The following is a 13,423-nucleotide window of genomic DNA, read 5'->3' as shown; positions in this document are numbered from 1 at the left end:
AGACCAGGCTGGTCTCGAACTCACAGAGATCCGCCTGCCTCTGCCTCCCAAGTGCTGGGATTAAAGGCATGTGCCACCATCACCCGGCTTCACCGTGTAGTTTTTAGCTTCAGGCCAGCTGATTATATAAATGGAGAACTGAAGAATATATAATATAATACCAGCCTGAAATGGAAAAGAACTCTTACCCTTTCCCTACTTTTTCTTTAACTTGCTTTCCTCACATACTCCTCTCCACATTAGGCGTCTCCTTCTCCAGTCCTACACAGTGCTCAAGTTGAACAGTCAGTTTAGACTTAAATGACATGACTAATGGAGCATGGTCATTTAACGGGTGGCATTAGTGAGACACAGGGCCACCCACCTGGTTGGCTTCTCTGTGACTGCCACGTGCTTTCTGCAGAAGAGATAATGTCTGCTCTACATGCTTACTGGCTTTAGGACTTGGCTGGGAGATCCATTTAAAGCTTTTCTACTACAAATGAAAATTCTGGTTTACATAAGCCTGTTTAAAAAAAATAAATTTGATTTGTTTTAAGCACACTTTGTTTATCAGTAGCTTTGCATTTAATTTTGTTTCAGGTTATACTGTGGCCCGAATTAAACTTGGAGACTACCATTTCTATGGATTTGGCACTGATGTGGATTACGAGACTGCATTTATTCATTACCGCCTGGCTTCTGAGCAGCAGCACAGTGCCCAAGCTATGTTTAACCTGGGCTACATGCATGAGAAGGGCCTAGGCATTAAACAGGTGAGTGTGGCGTCAAAACTGACACCTGAGTAGCGTTGCTAAGACAAGGGGAGATGTTTGCATTGCTGTATTCCAGGTAGTGCTGCCCAGTTGGTAGCCTCTTGTGTCAGGAACTATATCCACCCTCAGTCAGCGCCATTGCTTTTGGATCATTTTGAAATGGATTAAAACCTTTTCTACTGATGAACTTTTTTCTAATGCCTCCACCTTTATTTTCCTTAGAATGGCTCTAAGTCCTTGCCTCTCTATCCCAAAATAATTCTAAGAATATTACTCCTTGTACACTTTAGATAAACACTACAATAAAAGTCCAAGTATTCAGTAAAGGAACCCAGGTTCAGCTTTTGAGAACAAGTAATCAAATACAGTTCCCAGTAACTCCTAGGTGGCATGACTTTTTAATGTGTCTTAGTCACCGTTTCCATTTCCTTCCTACTTTGTGAATGAAGGAGACATTTACACTACTGAAAACTAATTGGTGCCGCTGACCATGGTGGCACATGCTGTAATTCCAGCAAGGGGAGACAAGAGGTCAGGTCAAGGTCTTCCTCAAGAACACGCCTACTTCTGTCCAGTCTGGGCTACATGAGACCCTGCCTCAAAACAGCAGTAACCCCAAAAGTCAGTCCAATACCAAATAAATTGCTACTAAAGTATGAAGATTGATGATGATCGGAAAATATAATTCAGGATGTGGTTTGATATGATTAAATACCCTGTTAGATCATCTATATCATAAAGTTGAATCCAAGGTCTTGAAAGATTCTGTTGTCAAAAAATGTTTGAATTGTGTATTTTTAATTGGATACTAACCATATTCCTATTATTAATTGAAAGTGCTTTTCTTCTTAATGGATAAGGACTAACTGAAAGTAACTGCTTCTGTTTAAGTCTGTGTGTGGAGGATGTAATTTCTGGTGTTCTCCTTCCATTCCCATGTGCAATAGCATTCTGTCCTGTAAGTTTAACATTCTTCAGAGCTCCCATCATCCCTGCCCTGCCTTCTGAATCTTGAACCCTCCATCCTGGGGTCACTGTTTCCAGAAACATTGTAGCAAGATACAGTGTTTATATTGTGGTGGTTCATATCAGTCAGCACAAGAGCCTCTTACTGCAGCAGCATAGCAAGGTGCCTGCCTAGATTAGTGATCTCTGAGGTTTCCCCACCCTGAGGAAGGACTGGGTCTGTCAGGCTGAGCCATCCTTTGCAGAGACAGATTACATGTTGACCCCAGGCATTTCTGTCTTAGAAAAACACATAGCAGAAGTTGAGAGATCCCCGAAGAGATTCCCATACTTCTCTAGAAAGGACCAGCTGGAGATTCTCAAAGGTCCTACCCCAGTGAACTAAACCAGAGATTCTTACACTGGCTAAAGTATTAAGTGAAAGATTAGCTTGGAACTTAGAGGCTTTCCTTGGAAATCTCCAGGTCAGCAATATTTTGTGTCAGGTGTGTGCCTGAATACAGTGTATCTACACATAAAATCTGACATTACATTGGAAGAAATGAGTTATATTTTCTAATTCCTGATTTTAAATTTTTTAAAAAATATTTATTTCTTTATTATGTATACAATATTCTGTGTGTATGTCTGCAGGCTGGAAGAGGGTTGGTTGTAAGCCACCATGTGGTTGCCAGGAATTGAAGTCAGGACCTTTGGTAGAGCAGGCAATGCTCTTAACCACTGAGCCATCTCTCCAGCCCCTGATTTTAAATTTTTAAAATTATTTAATTACAGAAATTTTACTCAGGTAAAGTTTTGGGTTTTCCTGTAGGTAGTGGGCATTAATTTTAAATAGAATCTTGAAAGGTAGGACAACTTTTCTGAAATAAAATAGATACTTTTTGTATATTTTGACAAGAATGAGTTTTCCTTTGTTTTCTGCACTGTAGGATATTCACCTTGCAAAACGGTTTTATGACATGGCAGCCGAGGCTAGCCCAGATGCACAAGTTCCTGTCTTCCTTGCTCTCTGCAAATTGGGTGTCGTCTATTTCTTACAGTACATTCGGGAAGCAAATGTGAGTAATGAGCTGTGTCCCTTTTTTTTAAAGAAGTACAATTATGTCACTTTCTCGGGCCTCAAGGCTAAAAAAAAAGGGGGGTCTCCCCTTCTTTCCAGGTAAAGTGCAAAGTGGGGTGAGCTGTAGACCAGGCAGGCAGCAGAGTTTTCAAGTAGCACTTCCCGGTGTCCTTAGCATAAGCGCTTGTCATTGGTGCAGGTGTTTTCTTGTCCAGGGACAGCTGAGCACTAACTGGACACTTTGAAACAGTAATAACAATTAAGTCAGGCACACCCCTGGCAGACAGACACCAATACCGTGAGAAGAAAAAGATGGAGGGGAGTCTGAGAGCTGAGTCACTGTGCTTCTGATTCTTGCAACAGTGAAACAGAAGTTAAAAATGCCACAGCTTTCTTCTCTGAAATAGCCTGACTGCGTATGGATAATAGAGCCTAACTAGGCGGTGGGCTACCTATTCCCCTCAAAGCTCCCGACTGTAGTAACAGGACATAGGTGTAAGTGCCCTGGGTTCTGCACTTAGATTTCTCTGTACTCCGTTTGCTCCATAAACACTCCATGTTCTGAGCCCTTGTTAAGAGCCATTCCCCTTTAGTTCATTCCAGACTGAAGGGTGATGTTTAAGTCTTATGTGCTGCTCCATTAGACTTACCCTTACACATTACAGATTTAAAAGTGAACAGTGCTCCTCCCACACTCACACAGAAAATGGGCTTCTCTCCCTTTGCCACTTGAACCCACACTTCCAAGGTCCTCCACACAATTCCCAAAACCCAGGACCCCTTCTACCCTGTCCACCCAGTTTCTTATATATGTAAATGTCCCTCGTTGGAGTTCCTTGGTAGCATGAGCCAGTGTGCTGTACTTTCTGCAGCTGGCAGTGAGGGCTAGGCTTGGACTCAGGACAGAGCAGTTGCCTGGCTTATACACAGCCAGCATGAGGCAGCTCTCTGACTGCCAGGGATATCCTAGACCATTGTCTCCTGCACTTTCCTTCAGCGGTTGCAGTCTGGGGTTTAGGATGGTGGCATGCCATGGAGAAGATACTTTTGTTGATTTTTTTATGCAGATCTACAAAGAGGACAAGATTCTCCAACTGAAACAAAAAACACCAAAGCAGTCCCAGCCTGAGGGGGGGTGGGGGTGGGGAGCAATAATACTGAGTAATGATAATAAGAAAGCCAGACTGGGTTAAAAGCTTAGAATCCCCTGGGGCACAGTACTTTTCCTTTTTTTTTCCTCTAGAAAATTTAGTGCCTGTGTTTACAAATACATATTGCAGGAGTTTGGGGCACAGTTTTACAAAACCTCTAGACTAAGGATATAACTTGTAAGTTCAGATTAACATGTGAAATAGTGTGCATCTCAGTTCAAATGTAACCACAGCCAGGCAGTGGTGGTGCACACCTTTAGTCCCAACACTCAGGAGGCAGAGGCAGGCGGATCTCTGAGAGACTGAGGCCAGCATAGTTTGAGGAGAACAGCCAGGGCTACAACACAGAGAAACATGCCTGGGGGGGGGAAGGGGGATTAGCCAGTGGACGCTGGTCCTGTAGTCTTCATTTAGGCCGGAGAAGCATGGCTGACTGTCGGGAAAGTGAGTGTTCAGCTGGTCTGCTGTCACTGTGGGCAGGTTACATATGCCAGCATGCAGGAGTTTTTGGACTTTCTTTTGCCATCCCGGTGGTCCTTTCAGATATCTACTGTGAGAACTAGCTGGAAGTTGCTGCAAGAGATTTCTGATGGAAGAATTCACGTAGACATCTGACGTTGTCAGCGGTTAGGGCATAGCAGCTCAGTTCTTGAGACACGCCATTGTGGGTTTCTTCTTATGAGCTTTAAGCCCTTGTAAGAACCATGACAGCATCTTAGAATCCAAGTCTTCAGAGCTTTCTGCTCGTCACCAGCTCTCATGTAACGACTTTAGAGTTTTTGCTGACATTGAAGTGATAATGCTTTCTTTGTTGTTCTCATTAAGATTCGAGATATATTTACCCATCTGGACATGGACCAGCTTTTGGGACCCGAATGGGACCTTTACCTCATGACCATCATCGCACTGCTGTTGGGTACAGTCATAGCTTACAGGCAGAGACAGCACCAGGATATACCAGTACCCAGGCCCCCAGGGCCGCGACCAGCTCCTCCCCAGCAGGAAGGACCGCCAGAGCAGCAGCCGCCACAGTAGCAGCACATGCCCTCCTGGGTCCGTGACCACTAGGGAGCTGCTGGATGAGAACACTTGCATTTGATGTAGGGCTCTGGATGGTGGCCACCACCCGGAAGAGGCTCAAAGAAGCGTGGGGTCCCAGAAGCTGCTTAGAGCCTGCTGCCTTCCTTTTCAGGGATGAGTAGCTCTCGCTGGAGCTACAGTGAATGTTCGCTTCAGTGCCATATGGAATGACAACTTCAGTGGCTTTCCCTTCTCCTTCCTTTCCTCTCTTTTTTCCGGAAGCATAAGACACTCGAGTCATGTCTACTGTACCCACCTGTCTCTCCTGAGAGCGCCCTTTTGTCACCCTGCCAACACGCGTGAGTTCTTACGTCAGTGTCTTTTCAGGTCCCAAGCCCTGACAACCTGGGAAAACTCAGTTAGTTGCAAGTTTAACCATAAAAACATACTTAAGTCTGAGAATAGAACTTGCCTTTAAGTCAAAAACACAACAAGCCAAACAAGGCATCTTCAGGGTGTTCGGGAAATGCGGTAACTGGGAAAGCTTACCAGCTTACTTGCAAGTACACATATATGGCACTTTCTGTATTAAAAGGGATTATTGAGCGGTTTCCTGTCCTGGCGGCTGCAACACTTCATAACAGACTTCCTTGAAGACTGAAAGGCTTTGCTAAAGCATTCTTTGTGAACGTCACTTCTTGTAATGGAATAGAAGTAAAACTCAGTGAACTGACTCCTTGCACTCACATAGGAATTTGCCCCTGCTCCTCAGTGTGATTTGCTTGTTGATGTGAGTGTGCAGAGTGGTCCAGAAGCCAGAGGACGGACTCAGTGGAGGAATCGGAAAACAGCCTTAACCGACTTCGAGGAGATAAGACACCCTCTAACAAGTTGATGCCCTGCTTCCCAGGTTTCGTTTCACTTTTCATTTCTTACTATACAGAGAACAGAGAACCCTCTGAAAAATCTTCCGATGTCAAATTCTATTTTCAAGATCTGTCGGGCAGTCACTTCCCTTGTAATACTAAAACTCAGATCATTAAGGGTGAGTTAGACCCAGTCAGTGCATGGCGAAAACCAAGGCCCGGGTGTGCCGTTCTGTGTGCTCTGGTAGCTTCTTGTTTCTGGCAGTCTTGTGTGGCTGTGGAAGTCGGCCACTTGCATAGCTGTCATGGTACCGCCCTGCTGTTGTAAACGTGAGGAAATCGAGGCTGTCACACTTGAGCATTTCCTGCTGTGATTGATGTACAAACAACGAGCCTAGAGAGCATCATGTAATCACCCATATGAAGGAATTAAAGCCGAAGCTGAATTTGGGGTCTGAGTAAGCCTCAGATGGCAGCTTCCAGCAGCCAGCACCCCATAAGGGAGCTGACACCAGCCTGTTGACGGCACCTTTCCATTTTTCTGTCATCCCTGTCCACCATGAGACCTGTGCAGTATGTAATGCTTTGGGTTGGGATTCCAATCAGAACTAGATTAGTTCATCTCTAATGAACATGAAGGCTTTGTTGTGAAGTTGTGTACTTTTGTGTGTGCTGACGGTATTATGAGATACCTCGTAAGCAAACATTCCTCCAGGATACTTGCCTCCAAATTTAAAGAGGTGGCCACAGAGAAGCCATATGCATAAAAGAAGATCTTTTGAGAAACATCAAGTGTTTCTCTCAAAAAATGTAATGTTGCTTTGGGCAGCACCTTTAAATTTTAAGGCTTATTCTGTGTCCTGTGCTTAAAGATTAGGTGGTGAGTGGTACAGTAAACGGGTTGTCACTGGGGCTGGCGCTGCTGCCTCTCCTCGCAGCCCCACCCCAAGCCCAGCGTAACCCATGGTGGCAGCACTTAGAAGGCCCTGTTTGAAGTTGTTTAGGGGAACTGGGTACAGTGGTGTACCAGTAGTCCCAGCTCCTTGTGGGGCTAAGGGAGGAAAATCACTTTAGGCCAGGAGTTCAAGACCAGCTCAGGCAACAAAACAAGACCCAGTCTCTAAAAATAAATAGTTGGGAAACTCTCTAAAGTGACTGTGGCTTCTGTGGTTGTCCTGTGCCACCCACCTAACATCTCCTTGGACAGCAGCAATCTTGTGTCCATCTTTCCTTCCCTCAGAGAGTACTGGAGAAAACACTTCTTAAGCTGCCATACACTACCTAAGGCTGGATGGGTCAGCGTGGTCTTGTTCCTCATGTGGTGGACTTGCCCCTTGCTGCCCTCCATTGTTAAGATTGCAAATGTTTTCCCTTGGCTTGTTAACACCTTCTCTTTCCAGCCTGGGTCATTTGCACCCAGAAATCTGGGTACCATGTAAAATAATTCAGTTCTTATGGCTTATTTCAAAGACGATCTCAAAATGCTTTGCTCCAGTTCTCTTACTGCTCAAGGCACATGGTACCTAAGCAAATAGGAATTGGGTTTGGTGTTTCTCTTTAAAATAATGCACAGTTCTTACTAATGGCATCCATTTGAATCAAGTGGCAGTAAAGCTAGTTAATGTCAGTGACATTAAGGCAACTCCAGGATTCCGGAGTTTTAGCATTAGGGTTTAGATTTCCAGATAGAGCCTGGCTCTCTTGCTCCCTGTAGCCCACCCCGCCCACTGCCTTTTGTGGTCTGTCTGTCCCGTTCTCTGCTCAGTCCCTATTCCCCTGTGTGCCTGCCCCATTGGGTAGCCAGCTGTTTCAGAGTACCACAAGTTTTACTTCGGTGGTGTTTTACAAAGGTGAAGTTTTTGTTTTTGAAGTTTTTGTTTCTGATTTCTGGGGGTTTTTTAGTTACTAACTAATAGCATACAAAAAAAAAAGGTAAATCAAAGGCTGTTTTTTTTTTTTTCAAAAATGTATTAACACTTAAGCCAGATTAATGTAAAAATACAAGTCCTAAATCTTGATATTCTTGAAGGTTTGTTATTCTTCTGAATATAAGATTAATTTCTGGACATCTTTCCACTCACCTGTCTTGTCTCTACCCTGAGAGGCACTAGAGACTCCTTCAGGAACCTGGTAATGAGCCAATGGCTGGCTGTTCTATACATAGAATTTTGGTTTTGTTTGACTAGTTGGTTGGGGTTTTTTCCTCCCTTCTCTGCCTTCGTGTTTGCTCTTTAGTGCTTGGGAGCAGGCATGTAGGCTTCCAGAAGCGGAGCTCAGCTCTTCGTGTGTGTGTGTGGCATGTGCACCACTTCCCGTGTACATTTCAGACAGGACACTTCTGTGGCCCGCTCCCTGCCAAGACAGCTGGTGTTTGGCAATTAGACAATATTATGGCCAGAGTTGTGCAGGAAATAATCAGCAAAAGAAAACTATTTTATGCAAAAAAAAAAAAATATTCTCACCAGTTACTGAGAGAGAAATGTTCCTGGATGTTAAGTTGTCTGGTTTTTAAATGGGTAATGTTCTCTGAGAAGAAGCCACGTGTCTCCACCCATTAGGGATTTCAAGAAAATTTGAAATAATCCCATAAACCAATGATTTGTATCTTAACGAGACTGTTTACACATTTAGAAAACTGGTTTTGTATGCATAAGAAGGGTCCTTTGGTTATGTGCAGGGCGCCGTTCAGATGTGCTATCTTTACTATTTATTGATGAACAACCTGACACTATTTCCCTTTTATTTAAAAGAACAATGATGACATGATCAAAGTATGACCACTATAGGTGTCGAGGGAGGTTTTAAAGAGCCTAAGCTGGCATTGTGAAGGAACACCATAGTAGACGTTTGTAAATTTATTTTGTATTTAATGGAATGCAGTATAAAGGCTGGTGAAGTGTATTATAATTGTGTAAACAAATCCTGTTAATAGAGAGATGTACAGATTCGTTTTGTACTGTATCTTGAAACTTGTGAAATAAAGATCCCGCCTCTGGTTATCTGTCTGTGGTTGTGTGCCCTGCCCAAAGGCCTTCCCATCCAGACTTCTGCTCTAACCTGGAAGAGTCAACATTTCAGTGACCCCTCCTTGAAATTCAGAAAGGCACTCGTCTGGGGAAATCTAAATCTCTCTTTCTTTTCTAACATCTGTCCTTCAGATGTTCTATGAAGGACATGAATTTGCCAGGAACTGATAACTATTTGTGGAATCTCTGGGTTTGGCCTTAATCTGCCTGAGATGTATATAGTAAGCAGAATTTACCTCTTTTTAAGCTGATTATAGTGTAGATTGCCAGCATATGACTGCATGTTCATCCCTGGTTTTGAAGAGGTCTTGCAGAAACTCAGCTACAGCACAATGAAACTTATTTAAAATAAGATCTAAATAAAGGGGAAACAAAAACAGCATTGGCTGAGAGCAAGCTGTATACACACAGTCCTGGCCAGGGGTTGAGGGTGTGACAGTGGGAATGGGCTTGCCAATAAAGTAGAAGAAACCCTGAGTTCCATCCTCGGGGGTAGGGGTGGAAAGCAAGCAAGCTGGAAGAGAATGATAGGTTTGTCCCTCCACACCCTGGCAGGCAACTCAAAACTCAAAGGTGACGATTGCCAAATGGTCCAGCAAAGAACATCAGACCGATCCTTGGGTAAGAGGTCTGTATAATACAGACTGCTACAAGTTGGATCGCAGTTGTTACTCCGAGGAACACAGCCACCCGAGGTGGCCTTGGCCAACGTGAAGATAGAGACATCAGAGTGACAGCCTCTGCAGTCTGCCAGCTCAACCAGAAATTAGGAGTGGAGCTGTGTACCACGAATAGCATTACAGGGAAACCCGCAGCCTCTGTTGGCTCTCACAGCTCCTCCCCTCTAACTTCCTGGAGAGTATTAACTGACAATGGCTGCCCTACCTTTGGAAATGTTTTTTATGGTTTTTTTTTTGTTTGTTTGTTTGTTTGTTTGTTTTGGTTTCTCTGTGGTTTTGGAGCCTGTCCTGGAACTAGCTCTTGTAGACCAGGCTGGTCTCGAACTCACAGAGATCCACTTGCCTCTGCCTCCCAAGTGCTGGGATTAAAGGCATGCGCCACCACCGCCCGGCTCTACCTTTGGAAATGTACTGCTGCCAAGCTGTGGAGTTGAAAGCTTTCCCATCTGCATTTCCCACATTCTTCTGCCATGGCCTTGCCCACTGTATCATAGGTTTTCTTAGCCATGCATGAACAATTTTAGAAAGTAGAAACTATTAAAAAAAAAAAGCAAAAGGAAACATTTTTACTTACTATTTTCCAGAAATATATGTATTTAAAAAAAAAAAAAAAGCTTTAGAACCTGGTAGCTGAAGAGGATGTTCCCGGGCCACCGCTGCTACAATTTAGAAAGTCAGCAGACTGAACATGAGTATAAGTGGGTCCTGAAAATTCTACCAAACTAGCAATATTTTGTTAATGTTCCATTTTGGACAAAACCATACACCTTTAATCCCAGCACTTGGGAGACAGGAGCAAGTGGATCTCTGTGAGTTCAAGGCTAGACTGGTCTACAAAGTTCCAGAACAGCCAGAGCTATTAAACCAGAGAAATCCTGTCTCAGAAAAACAGACAGACAAAGGTTGGGTGTGGTTGGTGCGTTCTTTAATCCCCGCCCTCAGAGGTGGGGAGTTTAAGGCCATCCGGCTCTACAACACAAGCCAGAGCTACACAGAGAGACCCTGTCAAAAAAAAAAAAAAAAAAAAAAAAAAAAAAAAAAAAAAAAAAAGAAGGAAAGAGAAAGGAAGGAAGGAATTAAGGAAGGAATTAAAAATCGTATGGCATTGATGCCAAAGTTTTATTTTAAAAGCAAAGAAAAAGAGCATGAATCACTTTCTTAGAGGAATTGAGTGACACACAGTCAGTTACCCTTGGAACATCCATGTTGCCCCTGGAAACAGTCATCCTGGTTCAACCTGATTTCCTTTTGCCTTCTCTCTGTCTCCCAGTAGAACCAGCCTCTCAGCATTGAGAAGGATTTCTGTTAAGTCTTCTAAGTACTGGGAGAGCCACATAGTCCACGCAAGGGCTCTGAACTTAGAGAACGAAGATGCCACTCTTTCACGTGATTCAAGATTTCAGTCTGACTAGAAAGCATTCTTGGAAGCAGACTTATTTTGAGCTGTGCAGATGCAGCTGTGAGTTTCAGACTTTACCCACCTGGGTTTCCCCTCTCGTCCTGGGGCCTTGCCAATTCTGTGCTTTTCCTAACCCATAAAAAAAAAAAGACGTTAGGAACAGTTTGGCATTAGACATTTTTGTTCTAGATGAATGTAATCCTGGCTCTGTGTATACTCTCAGCCATGGGGGAGAGGGGACAGGGGGAGCTTCTAGCTGACTGTTATTCTTCATCTCAGAGAACAGTTGCTCTGGCATCCCACACACACCCCGTTTTCTTTCGCTTGTTGTTTGAACAGTGTTGTCTGGTAACATCTTACACAACACATGCAAATTTGCTTCTTTCAGGGCATTGAAAATAACACACTCTTCCCCAGAACCCTGTTGTGACATGAACTGAAATACGTAGAACTGTCCACAGCGGAGCCACAAACAGCAGCTGCCTCTGTTCGCTTGAAGAAGCCAAGAAGTATCTGTTTCATCATTCGCTTGAGAGTTAAAAGTAATAAAACTATTATAACAAGACTGGCACTTTGTATACTTGGGGTCACCGGATACAGCCTTCAAATACTGAGATAAAGGAAGCAGGAAGGACCCCGGCATTAACTGCAGAAAGTGGTTGCCTCCCTCTAGCCTGTTGGCCTTTTCCTTGTCACCATTCTGGACCAGTGAGACAGATGGGTAAGGGAGAGCTCACACACAACCCCCGTGGCCTGCAGTTGTAGTCCTAGCTACCTCCACCAGCCCTCGTGAATGTCCCACCAAACGGCCCTCAGATGCAAAGACAAGGAAAAAGGCCACAGGAAGGAGAAAGAGTTTGGCGTGAGTGACTAGAGGGTCCTGGGCAAGCCACTCCACGTGGATCTCACAGGCATCATGAGACTGGTTGAACTGGGGGTGATGGGGGATGCTGTTGAGGTCCTACCCAACTGTGGGGATCTAAAATGCCAGAAGTGACTTCGTGGGAAATGACACACCATCCCCCTGAAATGGTTAGCCCCAATAATACGCAGAGTTCCCCTTACACTAAAACAAGTCAGTCTTAAGGCTTATACGCTTCCATTTCTATCCTTCATTCAACGGTCTTTATTATTGAGTCCAAAGCACTGGAATCGATTGGAAGGTAAGTGTGTGAAAGAATACACTGAGAGCCGCCATTGTCCTTTAAGAGCCCTTCACTGTGGACTGAACACACAGGAAGAGTGCTTTGTATGCATTGCTGAACTGGATCGTAAATACTCCGTGATGTCAGTTCTGTCCCCACCCTTCTCCTAACAGCTGAAGAAGCAAACGGATAAAATGCTGAGCAACTTGAGATTGCTCAGCTAGTGCTATTCCTAAAACTCAAATGCAAATGGAAGCCATTCCTGGCTCTAAAACCCAAGTTCTTAAACGACCGCGCTGTGATATGCCCTTGATGCCACGTAGGAAGACCTGTGATGGAGACGTGGCCAGTCCCACGGGGAACTGTAATGGGAAAAAGTGCAGCTTCGGTTCCCTCCTGTGCCAACCTGTCCACACCGCCGTGCTGTTCTGGTCTTAGCGTGTGCCACTGACGTGGTGTTTACAGGTGTCGTGCTGTAACTTTAGACATGACAAACATCCGGAGCACGTTAGCTGCCCATCTCTGCTCCACCACATCTAGCGCTGGGTGAAATGGCTTAAATGGCTGAAGGAACCTTGTGACCAGGATCTAAACCTTTTCCCCTGTGACTAACATCGGCCCTGGACCAGAATAACCAAGGTACCTCCAACACTCATGTGTTTGGCTCCTGGACTAGCCTGACCAAAGCACCTGGGGACCAGCCGGCATCTGTCTACATGAGGGAGAAAGAATAGTGTCGAAGTAAATATCCCAAGAGGTTAAGCAGAGCTGCAAGCCACTATAGAAGGCAGCCACATACTTCCGCCTCTTAAATTAGCATGGGAATAAGCAATGCTTGCCTTCTAGATAACTTCTCTATAAGGAACTTGTGCTCTTAGCATACCATACCTCACACAGCAGCCCATCCTGAGGACCTCCTCAATGGTGGCCTTAAGCAACTTCTCACATCCAAGTTGGTACCAACTTTCAAGTGTCTCTGATGTGACTGTCACCTGCCCAGTTTGTCCATAGATTTTGGATCTCTCTATCCAATGTGAACTATCCGAGCTACTGAAAAAAGATTAGTGGAGCCAATGAATGTGTGTGTGTGTGTGTGTGTGCATGTGTGTGTGCGTGCGCGCGCGCGTGCGCCAGCTGGGGCTAATTCAGTTCCTCAGGCTTCTCTTTTCCTATGGCTTCATGGTACCTCTCTGCCCTCTGGCCAGGCTCACCCTCCTCCAGTCTTCACTCAGACTCCACTGGGTCCACGGGAAGCCAGGCCCATCTGTTATGTGCCCCTGTGTGTCTCCTTATCATTGATTACAGCATTTGCCTGCCTTTTTCTCCCAGCTTGTAAGTCCCAAGACAGGCCCCAA

General features: G+C 44.7%; 1 protein-coding gene across 1 annotated transcript in view; it reads left to right on the top strand.

The window, feature by feature from the left end:
- The window catches only part of Sel1l (SEL1L, ERAD E3 ligase adaptor subunit), a 44,370-nt gene extending 35,553 nt beyond the window's left edge, over window positions 1-8,817 (top strand). The window contains exons 19-21 of the mRNA XM_005343421.3: window positions 583-755; window positions 2,651-2,779; window positions 4,758-8,817. Coding sequence (XP_005343478.1) covers window positions 583-755; window positions 2,651-2,779; window positions 4,758-4,967 — 512 coding nt within the window. The 3' untranslated portion in view covers window positions 4,968-8,817. The remainder of the gene's footprint in view (window positions 1-582; window positions 756-2,650; window positions 2,780-4,757) is intronic.
- Window positions 8,818-13,423: the final 4,606 nt, after the last annotated feature.

This window comes from Microtus ochrogaster, chromosome 1 (assembly GCF_000317375.1).
Source record: "Microtus ochrogaster isolate Prairie Vole_2 chromosome 1, MicOch1.0, whole genome shotgun sequence".
Lineage (NCBI taxonomy): Eukaryota > Metazoa > Chordata > Mammalia > Rodentia > Cricetidae > Microtus > Microtus ochrogaster.
Note: the sequence above shows the minus strand (reverse complement) of the source record. Positions and strands in the feature narration are given on the sequence as shown.